Below are 17,993 nucleotides of genomic sequence, written 5' to 3' on the forward strand. Positions count from 1 at the left end.
TGAGGACTTTTCGATGTAGGGTAGAACAGAGGGCCTGCAAGTAGAATCTGTTTCATCTAAACAAATGGAATTTCAGCACAGAAGAAAAACGAGGACTGCTAAAACAGGGTGTCCGGCAATGACTTTTCTGTTAAGAAAGGAGTTTTTCCCAGGCTCTGAAATTAAATCAGATACGCCATCAATAATTTCTCTCTGTTTTCTTGTAGCTCTGTATCCAGATGTCTTGCAGTGTCTGGAAGCCCCTATACTCTCCTCAAGCCAGTGCAGCAGTGCTTACCCTGGTGAAATTACTAGTAACATGATGTGTGTTGGATACCTGAATGGAGGGAAAGACTCCTGCCAGGTAAAACAGCTGCCTCTCCAATCTGCACCTTTCCTGTCCTCTCCTAAGAGAGGATGGTATCATGTGAGAAATACTCAATGGCATGTTTGAAATCATTTTTTTAACTAGCGATGAAGGCTTAGTGTAGAGGTCGCTTATTGAATTGCTATGGCACTTGGACAGCTCAATACAAAGGGACAGATGTGATGACAAAAGAACAGGCGCAATTGAGAACTGCTATGAAGCAAGGGAAAAAGAGTGCTCACCCACGTCAGAAGAGTCTACGTTGGCAGGAGAAAGCTCCACCAAGGAGGGATCTCCAGGAAGAGACCCTTCTCAGTGGCAGTCAGCCCTTAAATGAGGTCTAAGAGAGGTGCAGCCAGGCTCCATCCCTTCCAGTTGCACAGCTGAATTGCCTTCACCTGTGCTTCCAGGGCTGACCGCGTCCTTTCCCCAGGTGCTCAGTCAGTGATTCGGGCCATGACTCAACAATTTCCATACAGGTGGCAATTTTTCCACTCAGTTCATCTCTATTTATCCTTATTTATTTAAGATGTGGAATGCCTCTGCCCCAATTCTCCACGTGCAGAGGGTGCTAGCTCTTGCACTTTGGGCTACTGAAAATGGAGAAGTGCTGCACCGGAGAATAAGCAATAATCACAGAGGCTGTAGCCTAGGATGCACATGTTAGGATTGGATTTGATGAGAATAAAACATCACTGTACCAATATCCAGGAAATTTGGAAAATGAACACACCTGGCAATTGCTCTGCTTGCTGCATTTGCCTGATTCTGTGGAAAAGTTTTGCAGAATCATGAGCAAGAAGAGTTTTGTGAGCATCTGCCAAGAACGGCAGCCATGAAAACTAAGTAACTTACCGCTGTCTGTGATGCTTTAAAAGTACGGCATGTTAGCATCAGGTGTAGAATTGTAAGCAGAAATTGTCTTTGTGAGAAAAAGTCTCTCTCTCGAATCTCAGTCATTTCTGGGAAATATGGCTTATTGCTGATGCCGATAGCATTTGCTGAGCATCTGTATCTTTATCTGCACAGGGGGATTCCGGTGGCCCAGTAGTCTGCAATGGTCAGCTGCAGGGTATTGTTTCCTGGGGTTATGGATGTGCACAAAGAGGTTATCCCGGCGTTTACACTAAGGTTTGCAATTACGTTTCCTGGATTCAATCAACTATGTCTTCCTATTGAGACGCTCATTTTATGTGACCTGCTTTTCCTCCCCCTCATTTCCTTCTGCCTTGCAACTGGATGTACAAACCTTCACAAAAAATAAACATTTTCAGGCAGCCCATCTTTGTGCAGAGTTCCTCACATTACTTCCATGGGTTATCACACGGGGAACACAGACAACCAATATCACTATCTATCAACCTACCTAATGTTTGTAGTGTATCTCAACTAGAAGAAGCTTGGGACAATTTTTAGCCTCAACTTCAGGAATCCTTCAGTCAGTTATGCACAAGCATTTTGGAGTAGAAGATATTTTCCCTTTATAATCATAAAGTCAATGCTACGCATCCACGTAGAACAGCTGAAAGAGTGTGGTGAACTACAGAGGCAACATACTTGTATTACAGAAAACAGCTGGCAGCAAAACAAACACTCCCAATTACCCCCAACCCACAATCATAGCACTGAACATTTCCTACAGCAAAATCACTGGAAGCTCTACCTGGGGAACGAAGGCAAGCTCTTGCTAGGGCTTGTTCTCTTATTATACCAGTACTATGACCTACCAAGGCTATTTTACCAAATTGCTGGGACTTCTCTCCATAGCATTTTGCTCGTTGGACATGCTGGGCTTTCTGAGTTTTCCTGGAACAGTCAAAAGGACAGAGATGCTCCTGAGCTTTGGTTTTAAATTCCTGCTGCCCCAAGCAGCCCCAAGAGAGTCCATGAATAAAGTGCCAAAGTTGCCCATGGGCTGCGCAGCTGTCTCCTCGGGGGAAAAGGAAATGGAGAAAAGGAAAAAATGAGAGAAAAATCAGATGAAGAAAAGGCGAGGAGAAAAGTGGGGCACAAAGGAACAAAAGCCGTTTTCAAATGGAGAGGTTTTTGCTTAGCTCTTTCAGATGATTTATTGAGGATTTATTGCTCTTAGATAAGCAATAGGTGCCTGAGCCAGGAAAAAGTACAACATACAAACAGGATCATAGCATGGTATCCCACTGCTGTGAAAGTCCATGTTGAATTCCTTCTCAGCATCTTCCTTCATGGCTTGCTTTCTTTCCGGAAAAATCATGCTTGCCTTCAGTCTGTTTGTACCAGGAGGCAGAGTTCCTACCATGGAGCTGCTGGCAGTCGCAGGTTTTCCCTCCATGGCCAGTGTGAGTGGAGACTTACATAGCCTTGCCTGGTATTATCAGCCAAAAAGCAAATTTGTTACCTGATGTGCAATGAGCCAATTCCCACACACGTAAGAGAGATATTTCTTCTAATTTGGGCCCAGGTGCTGGAAAGTTCCTCCATGAGGAACAATCGGTTTTGAATTATCAGACCAAGTAAGACACTCTGCTTGATCAAAGTATTTTACGTTTCTGTTGATTAAACACAGACAATAGCCCCTTCTTTCTAAGCAAAGACATGTTTCTCCCTTCACGGAATTATCTAGATCTGTCTGTGTCCACAGCAGGCCCACAGGCCCAGAAAAGAAGGAAAGAGAAAAAGAGTGTCAATGGTTCATGGGCCAGCCTGGCCTGATCTCATGACTAATGAGGCAGGGGATCCATGGACCCACGCCCTGGCAGAGGGAAAAGGGTAAGAAGATGGGTATAACAACAGAGCAGCAGCAACGACCTGAGGAGGAACGTTAGTTTACTAAATATGACATCAGAATGCAAGATAACAGAACAGAACACAATCCAATTGGAATAGAGGCCAACAAATCAAACAAAATGAGAGAGAGAGACAGTGTCCAAAATGAAGACCTTACTCTAAAGCTGCAGGCAAAAAGCAGCAAGGCAGCACGCGCTTCTCTGCAGCGACCAAAGAAAGAGAGGCTCCCAGGAGCTCCACCTCCCTTCCTCTGGGTGCAAAGTCCTCTGGCAAATTTGCCTCCTTGCCTCCCCCTCTGAGAACCAAGCACCCAGAAACAGTGGTCCACGGAACTGGAACATTAACTCTGTAACTCCCAGTGCTTTGCATGATGTTATGATGTGGGATACTGACAACAAAAAAGTCATAAAAACAGAACACACTCCCCTCTTAGAAGGTTCAGAAATATCCACCCGCTTTCATATGTTATCAGAGGGATGAAAATGTTGGAGGAGAGTGAAGAGGTCAAGGAAGATGGGGGAAAATACATGTTTCTGTCTGTACACAGAGCGCATCCTTGACTAGGAGGGCTGGGCGTGTTGAGAAGAGTTGTTTGGAAACAGTCCCTGTCCTCTGCCACTATCTACTCCACGTCTCAATGCCTCTTGTGGCAAAGAAGAAATTCCACTTTCTAGATTTGATATTCAAGACTTGATATCAAAGTTGTTGAAATGTTCTTATGGGCTCTCCCTTCTTACCTGTTGGAACATCATTTATACCACTGGTAGACCCTACCATGAAAAGGTAGCTTACAAAGTTGTTCCCCTTCTGTGCTTGCACTGGGTCTGGATGGAATGGGATTTCCCATATGGAAGCCCGTGAAGTACTGTGCTTTGCTCAGGCTGATATCACACCAAAGTTTTACCTATTGCTTGTTATCAAAGTCTGGGAAGAAAACTCTCTAACTCCGCTGTGGAGTTGGAAAGTGACATTAATTTAGCTCACCATTTGTACCGGCCAGCTTGACAAATCAAGCATGTGCTCTCGGAGTTCAGGTTCCACATTTAAACCGTTAAAACATACAGGTGCAATACGTTTCCCAGAAACATCACACATACTCATTCTTTCCCAAGAACTCATGAATACATGCTAACGTCTCTTCGAGCATGCGCAGCGAGGCTGTATGACCACCTCCTTCACCCCCTTTATTTCAGCAGAAAGGTAAATCATCGCGGAAAAAGCCGTTGCGAAGGGACGTGCCTGACGTTTGGCAATGGGGAAAATCAAGGGGAATGCTTAAAAGGAATGAAGGAGTTATCCTTCAAGGGCTTGACAAGGCTGGCTGCCCAGCTGAAGTGCCTCTACACCAATGCACACGGCTTGGGAAACAAGCAGGAGATGCTGGAATCTGTTGTGCCACTAGAAAGCCACAGTATAGTTGCCATCACTGAAACCTGGTGGGATGATTCGTATGTCTGGAGTGTGGCTATTCAGCTGCTACCAGCTGTTCAGAAGGGACAGACAAGGAAGGAGGGGAGGTAGTGCCGCTATCTACATCATGAAAGGAATAGAATGTGAAGGCTTATCCCTAAAGTATAGTCATGAGCAAGTCAAAAGCCTATGGGTGATGCCAGAGACTGAGGCAGCAAAGGAAGCCTTGTGATCAGTGTCTACTACCGGTCACTCAATCAAGCAGAGCCTGTCAATGAGGTCTTCTCCCTCCGGCTACAGGAGGCATCGCGACTGCCAGCACTCATCCTGCTGGAGGACTTCAACCAAGACACAATTCTTCCCGTTATCCAAACAATCTGCAGGGCTACTTTTCAGTGAATGCTGACAAGTTTAACAATATCATATGGAGAAGGGTTTGCGCTACGCTGCTCCAGCCTTCGTGTCACAGTGTATCTTGCTTTGCACAGAAATAAGTGCCCGAGTCATTGAGTAGGACATGATCTATCGTCACCGATAAGGAGTTCGCCTTAGTCCCACTACTCTGGAAGCGGCTTTTGAATTCCTCCTCAAAATCTGCCTTGGTACCCTCCACTGAACGTACAACCAGCTTCAAAGTGGCGTTCTTCCCCACTGGCAGCTTGTACCAGTACATGGTCCAGACTCCACTCTCCTTGTGCGAACAGTTCAGAGTCAGAGAGTCTCCCAGTCGGACAACTGAGTCTGGGGTTTGCTGAAGAGCCCAGCCTGGAAAAGGAAAAAACTGTGAGAATGGAATGGGTTCAAAGAGACACAAAGACACATGCTTGAATTACTAGATGGGATGCCAGCATGTGAAACACTGTCCCATTTCTCTGAAAGAGACATACAGGAGAAAGAAAAATATTCAAATATACTACTGATAAAAGTTTATATATTTTTTTTAATACTAGAAGCACTGCCGTTGGCTGAAGTATTAAAATGTGACAGAAAAAACCAAATAAGTAAATGTGAAGATCTGCAGAGTTTTTTGAGTAAGAGCCTGAGGAAAATTTCATCTCATTCATTGCTCATTCTCCCCAGGAAGCCTTGAGGAATGGAGCATTACCAACAACTGAACGCACTGTTGGAGCACCAGCAGAGGAAACAGTGAGGTTTCTCAAGGGAGAACAAAATTTACTTACCTGTAGGAGCCAGGAAGGCCATAAGAACCCAGTAGGGAAACATGGGCAAAGTCTTATCTTCTTCAACTGATCTGCCTGTGGTGACAGCACTGACCTAGAAGCTCTGATGTGTGAGGAGGAAGCCTTGAGGAAGGAGGAAATGCATGATGTTGGAGTGGGCAGGACAGCGTGAGACCGCCCAGAAAGCAGTTAGTTAGAAAGCAGTCGGTTGGCTGGGAACTGTGTGAAATGCAGACAGTAGAAGGAGGCACAAATGCTGAACAGCTGGCTTGACATGTGTGTGTCTGTGTGTGTGTGTGTGTGTGTGTGTGTGTGTGTGCAGGCACAGGAACGTGCTGGGACTGATGGGAGCCTGAGTTTGAGACAAGGCATAGGGCTGCTTTGGGGTTTTCCTCTCTTCCTCTTGAAACAGCTGAGATCTTCACAAAAGAGTTATATTAAAAAAATAAAATAAATAAATAAATAAATAAAAATAATTAAAAAAACAGCAGAGAAACAGGGCTTTGTTATTTTCTTCTACGCCCCACATCTAAGTTCCTGAAATTTCAACGATCCTGACCACACACAGTGCAGTGCTGGATCTTCTCTGTTCAGCCCTATGCTGTTCATGCCACGTTCGTGCTTTGTTCATCATCCTGCCTGCTCTGGGCTGTCAATGGCTTCAGTGTGAGAGTCATCAACTTCTTTGCAGGAGTGTAGAAGAGCACCTCCATCCTTCTACCTTCCCCCTGCTGACAGCTGGGTCTCTGACTGCAGGCTGTCTCATTCAGTAAGCACTTTGAGACTATTAAAGTGCACTGGTACTCGACACTGAGAGGAAGGGCATTTGCTTCACAGGGACTGCAAACATTTGGGCGCAAGAAGTAAACAGTCAGTGCAGGTGGTGAGGGGGAATCAGTCCTGTGGGAGAGGCGAAGAAATAGTCTGAGGAGACAGCAAGTGTGACTCAGAAAAACTGTGAGGGAAGAGAAAGATACATCCTCCCTCGGCACAGGCAGGAGTGTGAGATTGGACTCCGTGAGAATTCCTCTGCTTGCACTGCATCTGTGGTTTACAAAAAGAGCGTGCCTGCTCAATGTAAGCTGTGATGTGGGTGCAGTGGGGAAGCTACTGTACTCAGCCAGGAGGGTGAGGGCCTGCTATTCAGTATTTGCCATCCTGCTGCTTGCATGCACAATGGCAGATCACCATAACACTGCACTGCTGCAGCACCTGTAGGAAATTCCAAGGAAGGAGACTGTCTTAATCACTGCACAGCTTATTGGAAGACTGAAGAAAGGCATCGCAGATTAGGGTCTTGGTGTAAAACTCTCTGACTCCAACATGGTGTTAGAAAGTGGCATTCCTTTATTCCTCGTGACACATACTGGGTGACTTGACAAGCAAGCACATGCTCAGAGTCCAGGTTCTACATTTAAACAGTTAAGACATACATATGCAATACACTGGCACACACGTTCGTTCTTTTTCAAGGACTCATTCATATGTGCTGATGTCCCTCTAGGCATGCTCGGCAGCATCTAGCATGGCCACCTACTTCTTCCACATTTTCCACCAACAGCTTAATCACTGAGACCTCTGACTAACTTTCAGCTGTCTTTCCCCAGTTTGGAAAATTCCCATTGCTTAATAAGCCAGGGTGTGCAACTTTTAAAGCAGTACGTGTGGCATTCAAGATATCCTTGCACCTATTGGGTGCAGTAGATAAAAGTAATCTCTTATGTCACCTGTGCAAAATTATTGAGAACAGGACTGTTCACCCACTGGAGTAGAAATGGAAAGTTTTAGAACTATCTCTCATTGGTTTCTATTGCTAGACTTATATATTGATTCTTAAACCAACATACTAATTCCTAGTGCTGAACAAATCAACCAACATCATGGTGGAATCTTCTTTCCTTCTGGTTCATCTTCTTTGCATTTTTGTTGACACTCCATTTGATCACATTTCCCACCCTACCATGGAGGTGGTGTGATCTCCACTTTCATGTGGTCTTAGTTCAGGGTTGAAGAACGGGAGAAGGACGGCTTGAGAGCAGCCCTGAGGAGAACGATTTGGGAGTGACATTGATCGTAATACTGTGGAGGATTTCCTGACCTTGCCCTCTAACAATAAGGAAAATGTCTATCTTTAGAGTGCCAATGTGCACCAACCCTCCACGTCTCTCAGAAGTCCGATCATGAAATGCAGCAGTTCATGTACTGGAGAGGAGTTTATGTACAGAAAGCAAGTGACTTTGAAGTGTTGTGTCCAAACTTGAGGCACAGAAATAGGTAGCTGAATGGTTCTTCTTCACAGACATGAGATCTAAACGAAAGTATTCCTGGCTTATCCGCTTAGCTTCGTATCCAGTGTGAATATCACCTTTATATTCCTGATTTGCTCCATAGGAATAATAGATTAATTGCAGCCCTTTTCCTGGCTGCTGCAGATACCAGGACATATAATCGTGATTGTCATTTTGACTGCATCCCAGGGTAGCACTCTCATCTTCTTTCAGTACCAGACTTGAGTTTTGTGTTATCTTAGCTCCTGAGAGACAAAGCAAAAGGAACACAGTTAGAAAGCAGACTACATTCTCCCCCCAGCAGAACAGGCAGGATGTCTCAGCTGGTGCCTTACTTGCTCCAAAGAAGCACAAGACCAAGCACCAAACTGTCCACGTTCTCATTTCTGACTGAGAAAGCAGAGAGCATGCCTCGGTAAGGAACTTACTTATATAGGTCTGTTTCCATTTCCCTTAAGCCAATAGCAACGACCTCTGCAGCAGCCAGATCTATGCAGAAAAGCAAGCTTCTTCCTGCCTGCAATTTGAAGGAAATGCACTGTTTTCAGAGTGCCTGCTGAAAATATATAGAAGCTTTCCAACTGATTCAGGAGGAAAATATTCTCTCAGACAGGATAGCATCAAGGGGAAATGGTTTTAAACTGAAACAGGGGAGATTTAGACTGGACATAGGGAAAACGTGGTTGTTTTTGTTGGTTTTTTTTCCCCCTCACAGGAATAGGGCAGTGAAGCACTGGCACAGGGTACCCAGAGATGTGGTGGACGCCCTGTCCCTGGAGACATTTGAGGTCAGGTTGGACAGGGCTCTGAGCAATCTGATCTAGCAGCTCGAAAGGCAAATGGGATCCTGGGCTCCATCAGGAGAGGGGTGGCCAGCAGGGACAGGGAGGTGATTGTCCCTCTCTACTCGGCTCTTGTGAGGCCCCATCTGGAGTACTGTGTCCAGGTGTGGAGCCCTCAGTACAAGAAAGACATTGAGATTTTGGAAAGGGTCCAGAGGAGGGCGACTAAGATGATCAGGGGGCTGGAGCACCTCCCCTATGAGGACAGGCTGAGGGAGTTGGGCTTGTTCAGCCTGGAGAAGAGAAGGCTGTGACCTCATTGCAGCCTATCAATACCTGAAGGGAACCTACACCCAGGAGGGGAGTAAACTCTTCAAATGGGCTGACAACAGCAGGACTAGGGGAAATGGTTTTAAGTTGAAGGAGGGAAGATTTAGGTTAGATGTTAGGGGGAAGTTCTTTACTAGGAGAGTGGTTAGGCCCTGGAACGGGCTGCCCAGGGAGGTTGTGGATGCCCCGTCCTTGGACGTGTTTAAGGCCAGGTTGGACGGGGTCCTAGGCAACCTGATCTGAATGTGGATGTTTGGTGGCCCTGCTAGGCAGGGGGGTTGGAACTACATGATCCTTGGGGTCCCTTCCAACCCGGGTGATTCTGTGATTCTGTGATTCTGTGATCTAGCAGTAGGTCTCCCTCTTTGTTGCAGGGGAGTTGGACTGGATGACCTGCAAAGTAAATGCAAAGACAGGAAGTGAGACAAGCGCAGCAGCTATTTCTTGAAGAACTTCTCTCAGAATCGTTGTTTCTTGTGCCGTGCCACATCAAGCTTGCAAAAACAAGCACTGCCTGGGAGGAATTGCTTCTTCAGAACTGGAATAGGGCACTGTGGCTGCAGAACTTCAGGATGACCACATTCACTGAAGATCTGGATGGCTTTCTACTGGCACCTGGGAAGTGCACAGCTGTGACCACCTCATTTGTTTGCTGGACATTGAAGGCTACTGATAAGTTCACAGAGCTACAGTAGCATAGCCAGCCTAAACTAAATGTGCCAGGAAGCTGAGAAAAATGGAAAGAGATCCTTATGTTATGTTCCCAAGGTTGAAGAGCTTTTTTTCCAGGGTTCATGAAAAACACCTGAGGTACAACTGTAACATCATGATTTTCAGGATGTAATAGCTTACTACTGGAGAAGGAAAAAGAGTAACAACAAGCACAGCTACTAAAATCACTCAGATGTCTCTGTCACTCCCAAAGGAACCACCAAGGTATTCATATTCCTTTAGAGATTCTGACAGAAAATAGAAATCCCAAAACTATCCGAGGATGGTTGAATCGCTAGTAATAATCCGTAGATGTCAACAGAGTATGGTAAAAATGAGCTCTAAGTAAGAGGCAGAAGAGAGTAAGCAAGTGAATCTGTGAGTGACAGTGCTTTCCCAGTGCTTTCCTCATTGTGTTTCTTTTGCCTGATACAAACCGTGAGTAAATCACAGCCCTGAGATTGTTTGTCAGAACAGAAGATTGTTTGTGGTTGCAAGGAATGGTGTGCTATTCTCCTTGCTGAACAGCTCACAGAGTCAGGAGAACACAGGTTTCCCGGATGTGTAAGGCCCACAGGAGTGATGTGTGAAGATACGAGTCTTTCAGAAATGGTTTTGGAGTGGATTAAGTGAGGGAAGCAACTGAACTTAACTTTGGCGTACTTCTCAGAGAAGCTTAGTTCTGAGCTGATGATGAGAGGGCGGAGCTGCTTGGAGAGCAAAGAATTTGTCTGAATGTTAGAGTGCACACACTCCAATCATGAACCTTCCTTCTGCTCAACCTGTGTACCATTCTGTTGTTACGCTAAAGACAGGTTTTTATGAACTGCCCCTGTTCTGACCTCATACAACTGGATTTCCCCAGATATGGATGCTAAAGAAGCCTACATTACACAAACATTACAATCCATGTAAATAAGGATATCCAACAGGAGGCTAATTGTGCTGTTCCTGTAACGCTCATATTTCTGCAGTTTGAGTCTAATCTGTAGCATATCAATTTATTTTCTTTCATCTTCTTGCGTTCACTCCTCTCTGTACAGTTGGCAGATCTAGTCTCACTGTTTGTTATCACTGTATTTGTGTTCACATACATTGTACCCATATACATCAACTTGTACTGAGATTTTTTGAGGCAAAAATCACTACAGGTAAACCAAAAAAGCACCCAGAAATATTTGTTAGATTGACATGATTGTTTAGATGAAATGAGTGAAGTGCTTTCAAATAGCAATTGAGAGCATTCCACATTCAAAGAAATTATCTGAGGAGATGGAGGGCCACATAGAGTGGTTTCTTATAGTCTGTTTTTGAGATTTCTTGTGAATATTTTATTTGAATAAACATTATCCTCCAGATAGAAAGAAGCATACTGCTGAAGAAAAGGAGTTTTCAAATCAACTTAAGAAATAGACAGAAATGATGTATATTTTAGTGTATGTAAGGTATCTTTCAATCCACTACATGCAATAAAGCCTGCTTTCCTAAAAATGACACCAGCAGAGAGATCTCAAAGGGTTACTGTGAGCAAATGCTGCAAGGAAACACTCGTCTTCCAAAACGCAAACGTTTCTTTGTTTGGAAAGTTTTTCTTTGAAATAATTAAAGAGAACTCTATATCTTATGAAAGGCTTATGATTAACTGTTATGTTGTTTGTAATTCCTATCAGTACCTTCTTAATCCCTACATTTGGATCTTCAAGTTTTCCACTGTTTTTTTCCCTGGACAAAACCTTGGGTTGAAGATAAGCCATTTCAGAAACTGTATTTCTAGCAGCTCCCGTTGCCAGTCCACCAGTCTGGGATCGAGGCTGTGTCACGATCATGAAATACTTACTGTTTGTCACCTTTGTTGGTGTGGCTGGTGAGTACATTTTACTTAAATTACTTGCGTAATTTAAAATGAAACTTACATCTGAGGAAACTTGTAGCACAGTCTGTCACGAGGAAGTGAAGTCGAGTTTACATTTGCAAAAGGCTTAAGGCAGAATGCTTCTACCTCTTTTGACTACTAACTGTCCATCCTGAATAACTTCTTTCACAAGACATGCAGGCCACCATGGCTCCTGACCTGGAAACACTAAAGTGCTTACATAGATTAAAAACAAAAACAAAAACGACTGTATACATTGTATAAATTCACGACTCTTCCACTGAAGATGCATGTACCTCTGACCAGGAAGTCCTGAAGCTACTGCAAATTCTCTGATTACGGGAGATCTAAATTCAATCAGCTTATTTTAGGGAGAAGCCAACAAATGCGTGTTAGAGTTGGCCATAACTGCTGTTGCGTGCTTTTGTTTAGAAGCAGAAACCACCTGCAAGGTGTTTCGCTCAGTCATAGGGCCACAGAGTTCCTTATGCCAGATGTTAACGCATGCTATCTCTTATTTTGCAGTCGCCTTCCCCGTCAGCGATGGGGATGATGACAAGATTGTGGGAGGCTACACCTGTGGAAGGAGCGCGGCACCCTACCAGGTGTCTCTGAATTCTGGATATCACTTCTGTGGAGGTTCTCTCATCAGCAGCCAATGGGTGCTGTCAGCTGCTCACTGCTACAAGTCGTGAGTGGAAAAATATATATTCCATAATCTACCTCTTTTCTCCAGTTCACTTTTAACAGGAATGTACAGCTATGAGATCCAAACATCTAAATAACTCGGTTCTCACAGAAGACAACTGAGGAATGAGTGGGTCATTCAGAAAGGTGGGCTGACGCAGTACGAGTGGTTTTCCCCTTCTGCAAACACTTCTCTGAATGCAGAGTACCTTCTGAAATGACAACACGGTAATCCAGCAAGTAATGTGCGCGGTCTCCTAGAAGCGGCATTAATTTGTTAAAGCTGAATTGCAGTAGAATAGGAAGAGGAATGATCTCATGCTGGTAGCAGTTTGTCTTGCAGGATGTTTGTACTGGCCGCTACACAATCCCTCATAAATTCACCACCAGCACTGGAAATAAGATCTCAGCGTAGATCCCGAGAATTTGTTGCAGGACAAGAAAAGAACCCAGCATGAAAATACTGTTAAGACCCACAGCGATAGGCAGCTTTCTCACAACCGCAATGTCAGTGGCAGTAAAGTAAGTGACATTCCTTCCTTTTTCCAGTTCCATTCAAGTGAAGCTTGGGGAATACAACCTGGCAAGCACAGACGGCAGCGAGCAGACCATCAGTGCATCTAAAATCATCCGCCACTCTGGCTACAATTCCAACACACTGAACAACGATATCATGCTCATCAAACTGTCCAAAGCAGCCACACTCAACTCCTATGTCAGCACAGTTGCTCTGCCTACCAGCTGTCCGTCTGCTGGAACAACATGCCTGATCTCTGGATGGGGCAACACACTCAGCAGTGGCAGTAAGTGTTGGGTGGGAATGTACAGCGTCCTGAGCACCCTGGAGATGGTCTAAGATCTCACAGTTAAGTCCAAACAGTACAGGGTAAAGATCAGAGAAGTGCTGCACAGCAAGCAGCCTTTTTGGAGAACGATTTTGAATGATCAGTCCATGTAGGACAGCAATCAGTTAGCTGCTCTGATGGCAAGACTTCAAGATTTTTAATCTTGTTCTGTTTTGTGAAGATGGAATCATTGAAGTCATTCAAGTGCCCTTCACTAAGATGTCCACTCTTTTCCACCAGTGGTCAGAAGCGCAGGTGGAGACCAGTCCCTAATTCTCTGACCAAAACAAACCTGCACCAGAGCAGAAGGTACTTTGCCTGAGACCCAAGATTTCTTCACCGTGTGTACTGTCAGAGCAGTTCTTAGTTCTAAATCTGCCAGCTGAGGACTTTTCGATGCAGGGTAGAACAGAGGGCCCGCAAGTAGGATCTGTTTCATCTAAACAAATGGAATTTCAGCACAGAAGAAAAACGAGGACTGCTAAAACAGGGTGTCCGGCAATGACTTTTCTGTTAAGAAAGGAGTTTTTCCCAGGCTCTGAAATTAAATCAGATACGCCATCAATAATTTCTCTCTGTTTTCTTGTAGCTCTGTATCCAGATGTCTTGCAGTGTCTGGAAGCCCCTATACTCTCCTCAAGCCAGTGCAGCAGTGCTTACCCTGGTGAAATTACTAGTAACATGATGTGTGTTGGATACCTGAATGGAGGGAAAGACTCCTGCCAGGTAAAACAGCTGCCTCTCCAATCTGCACCTTTCCTGTCCTCTCCTAAGAGAGGATGGTATCATGTGAGAAATACTCAATGGCATGTTTGAAATCATTTTTTTAACTAGCGATGAAGGCTTAGTGTAGAGGTCGCTTATTGAATTGCTATGGCACTTGGACAGCTCAATACAAAGGGACAGATGTGATGACGAAAGAATAGGCACAATTGAGAACTGCTATGAAGCAAGGGAAAAAGAGTGCTCACCCACGTCAGAAGAGTCTACGTTGGCAGGGGAAAGCTCCACCAAGGAGGGATCTCCAGGAAGAGACCCTTCCCAGTGGCAGTCAGCCCTTAAATGAGGTCTAAGAGAGGTGCAGCCAGGCTCCATCCCTTCCAGTTGCACAGCTGAATTGCCTTCACCTGTGCTTCCAGGGCTGACCGCGTCCTTTCCCCAGGTGCTCAGTCAGTGATTCGGGCCATGACTCAACAATTTCCATACAGGTGGCAATTTTTCCACTCAGTTCATCTCTATTTATCCTTATTTATTTAAGATGTGGAATGCCTCTGCCCCAATTCTCCACGTGCAGAGGGTGCTAGCTCTTGCACTTTGGGCTACTGAAAATGGAGAAGTGCTGCACCGGAGAATAAGCAATAATCACAGAGGCTGTAGCCTAGGATGCACATGTTAGGATCGGATTTGATGAGAATAAAACATCACTGTACCAATATCCAGGAAATTTGGAAAATGAACACACCTGGCAATTGCTCTGCTTGCTGCATTTGCCTGATTCTGTGGAAAAGTTTTGCAGAATCATGAGCAAGAAGAGTTTTGTGAGCATCTGCCAAGAACGGCAGCCATGGAAACTAAGTAACTTACTGCTGTCTGTGATGCTTTAAAAGTACGGCATGTTAGCATCAGGTGTAGAATTGTAAGCAGAAATTGTCTTTGTGAGAAAAAGTCTCTCTCTCGAATCTCAGTCATTTCTGGGAAATATGGCTTATTGCTGATGCCGATAGCATTTGCTGAGCATCTGTATCTTTATCTGCACAGGGGGATTCCGGTGGCCCAGTAGTCTGCAATGGTCAGCTGCAGGGTATTGTTTCCTGGGGTTATGGATGTGCACAAAGAGGTTATCCCGGCGTTTACACTAAGGTTTGCAATTACGTTTCCTGGATTCAATCAACTATGTCTTCCTATTGAGACGCTCATTTTACGTGACCTGCTTTTCCTCCCCCTCATTTCCTTCTGCCTTGCAACTGGATGTACAAACCTTCACAAAAAATAAACATTTTCAGGCAGCCCATCTTTGTGCAGAGTTCCTCACATTACTTCCATGGGTTATCACACGGGGAACACAGACAACCAATATCACTATCTATCAACCTACCTAATGTTTGTAGTGTATCTCAACTAGAAGAAGCTTGGGACAATTTTTAGCTTCAACTTCAGGAGTCCTTCAGTCAGTTATGCACAAGCATTTTGGAGTAGAAGATATTTTCCCTTTATAATCATAAAGTCAATGCTACGCATCCATGTAGAACAGCTGAAGGAGTGTGGTGAACTACAGAGGCAACATACTTGTATTACAGAAAACAGCTGGCAGCAAAACAAACACTCCCAATTACCCCCAACCCACAGTCATAGCACTGAACATTTCCTACTGCAAAATCACTGGAAGCTCTACCTGAGGAATGAAGGCAAGCCCTTACTAGGGCTTGTTCTCTTATTGTACCAGTACTGTGACCTACCAAGGCTATTTTACCAAATTGCTGGGACTTCTCTCCATAGCATTTTGCTCGTTGGACATGCTGGGTTTTCTGAGTTTTCCTGGAACAGTCAAAAGAACAGAGATGCTCCTGAGCTTTGGTTTTAAATTCCTGCTGCCCCAAGCAGCCCCAAGAGAGTCCATGAATAAAGTGCCAAAGTTGCCCGTGAGCTGTGCAGCTGTCTCCTCGGGGGAAAAGGAAATGGAGAAAAGGAAAAAATGAGAGAAAAATCAGATGAAGAAAAGGCGAGGAGAAAAGTGGGGCACAAAGGAACAAAAGCCGTTTTCAAATGGAGAGGTTTTTGCTTAGCTCTTTCAGATGATTTATTGAGGATTTATTGCTCTTAGATAAGCAATAGGTGCCTGAGCCAGGAAAATGTACAACATACAAACAGGATCATAGCATGGTATCCCACTGCTGTGAAAGTCCATGTTGAATTCCTTCTCAGCATCTTCCTTCATGGCTTGCTTTCTTTCCGGAAAAATCATGCTTGCCTTCAGTCTGTTTGTACCAGGAGGCAGAGTTCCTACCATGGAGCTGCTGGCAGTCGCAGGTTTTCCCTCCATGGCCAGTGTGAGTGGAGACTTACATAGCCTTGCCTGGTATTATCAGCCAAAAAGCAAATTTGTTACCTGATGTGCAATGAGCCAATTCCCACACACGTAAGAGAGATATTTCTTTTAATTTGGGCCCAGGTGCTGGAAAGTTGAACGTTTTAAGAAATCAAAGACAATAGCAAAAATTTCCTCACTGAATTTGTACATTTAATTCCCATATATTGAATCTACCTAATGCAGAAGGAACACCTACACATTAATAACGTTAAACAGTCACAATAATCTATCCCCCTTTTGGGGGTTGGATTTTGGGTTTTACAACTATCTCTTGTTGATTTCTTTTGCTAAACTAATATATTGATTCTTAAACCAGTGTACTAATTCCTATTGCTGAACAAATCAACGAATATCATGGTGGAATGTTCTTTCCCTTAGGTTCAGCATCTTCGCTTCTTCTTCAGTAACCCATTTGGTCAGACATTTCCCACCCTAGTATGGAAGTGGAGCAATCTCCACTTTCATGTGGTCTTATGTTCAGGGTTCGTGTTTTCCCTCTAGTTCAACTGCCTTTCACTGGAGTTATGTCCCAGTCTCAGGAGGAAGCCTAGAAGGGAAAACTAACTCCTTCAGTAGCAGCAGTTATTCCTTAGGGAATTACAAATGCCTCAGCTGTTTTTTTGGGTTCACCTCAGAACATTTTAGACTCAGTCCTCCAGGGTAAGTACTTGTTTCTCCAGCCAAAACCCTGACTCTGTCTCTTTCTTCCTCAAAAATGATGTCAAACTGACTGGTGCAGTTGACATGCTAGAGGGAAGGGATGCCATCTAGAGGGACCTGGACAGGCTTGCGAGGTGAGCCCATGCTAATCTCATGAAGTTCAACAAGGCCAAGTTCAAGGTCCTGCATCTGGGTTGGGGCAGTCCAAGCACAGAGACAGGTTGGGTGGAGAATGGCTTGAGAGAAGTCCTGAGGAGAAGGATTTGGGAGTGCTGATTGATGAGAGATTCAACATGAGCTGGCAATATGCACTTGCAGTAAAGAAGGCCAACTGTATCCTGAGTTGCATCAAAATAAATGTGATCAACAGGTCGATGGAGGTGAATCTACCTCTTAATTCTGCTCTCATGAGACCCCATCTGGAGTACTGTGTCCAGTTCTGGAGCCCCCAGCAGAAGAAGAACATGGAGATGTTGGAGCAGATCCAGAGGAGGACCTCAAAGATGATCAGAGAGTTGGAGCACCTGCACTCTGAGGACAGCTTTGAGAGAGCTGTGGTTCTTCTGCCTGGAGATGAGAAGGCTCCAAAGAAACATAATAGTGGCTTTCAAGTACCTGAAGGGAGCCTATAGGAAACTTGGGAAGGAACTTTTTATAAGGGAAGGTAGCTACAGGACAAGGGGAAATGGTTTTAAACTGGAAGAGGGTAGATTTAGACTAGATATTAGGAAGAAATTCTTTACTGTGAGGGTGGTGAGACACTGGAACAGGTTGGCCAGTTGTGAATGTCCCCTCCCTAGAAGTATTCAAGTCCTCCTGAGCCTGGGACTTAATTCCAGGGAAGGGCAGTTGAACTAGAGGAAAAACACAAACCCTGAATGTAAGACCACATGAAAGTGGAGATTACCTCACCTCCATGCTAGAGTAGGAAATGTCTGCTTTGAGCAACCTGGTCTAGGGAGAGGTATACCTGCCTATACCAGGGTGGTTGGCACTAGATTATCTTAAAGGTTCCTTTCAACCCAA

The 17,993-nt window shown here is 44.7% G+C and overlaps 2 protein-coding genes and 1 gene segment (V, D, J or C); 2 read left to right on the forward strand and 1 right to left on the reverse strand.

The window, feature by feature from the left end:
* Nucleotides 1–1,611, forward strand: part of LOC125690512 (trypsin I-P1) — a 30,653-nt gene extending 29,042 nt beyond the window's left edge. For all 3 annotated transcript variants that reach the window (XM_048938925.1, XM_048938915.1, XM_048938895.1), the window contains exons 4-5: nt 207–343; nt 1,376–1,611. In XM_048938925.1, the coding sequence (XP_048794882.1) occupies nt 207–343; nt 1,376–1,525 (287 nt within the window). In that variant the 3' untranslated portion in view covers nt 1,526–1,611. The remainder of the gene's footprint in view (nt 1–206; nt 344–1,375) is intronic.
* Nucleotides 1,612–7,832: 6,221 nt separating this feature from the next.
* On the reverse strand, nt 7,833–8,384 carry LOC125690560 (T cell receptor beta variable 19-like). The segment is given in 2 exon segments: nt 7,833–8,236; nt 8,327–8,384. Coding segments are annotated over 2 exon segments (387 nt in total).
* A 3,756-nt stretch (nt 8,385–12,140) lies between these two features.
* Nucleotides 12,141–15,216, forward strand: LOC125690531 (trypsin I-P1-like). The gene is made up of 4 exons (XM_048938941.1): nt 12,141–12,378; nt 12,924–13,177; nt 13,809–13,945; nt 14,978–15,216. The coding sequence occupies exons 1-4, from the start codon at nt 12,182–12,184 to the stop codon at nt 15,125–15,127; spliced, it is 738 nt and encodes a 245-aa protein (XP_048794898.1). The 5' UTR covers nt 12,141–12,181; the 3' UTR covers nt 15,128–15,216.
* Nucleotides 15,217–17,993: the final 2,777 nt, after the last annotated feature.

This window comes from Lagopus muta, chromosome 1 (genome assembly GCF_023343835.1).
Source record: "Lagopus muta isolate bLagMut1 chromosome 1, bLagMut1 primary, whole genome shotgun sequence".
In the NCBI taxonomy this organism is placed as follows: domain Eukaryota; kingdom Metazoa; phylum Chordata; class Aves; order Galliformes; family Phasianidae; genus Lagopus; species Lagopus muta.

What these genes read in the sequence shown, in the direction of transcription:
- LOC125690531 (XM_048938941.1), top strand. Translation starts at nt 12,182, where the DNA reads ATGTTAACGCATGCTATCTCTTATTTTGCAGTCGCCTTCCCCGTCAGC. An exon ending in CAACACACTCAGCAGTGGCA is followed by an intron (nt 13,178 to 13,808) that starts GTAAGTGTTGGG and finishes GTTTTCTTGTAG; the next exon opens with CTCTGTATCCAGATGTCTTG. An exon ending in GAGGGAAAGACTCCTGCCAG is followed by an intron (nt 13,946 to 14,977) that starts GTAAAACAGCTG and finishes TTATCTGCACAG; the next exon opens with GGGGATTCCGGTGGCCCAGT.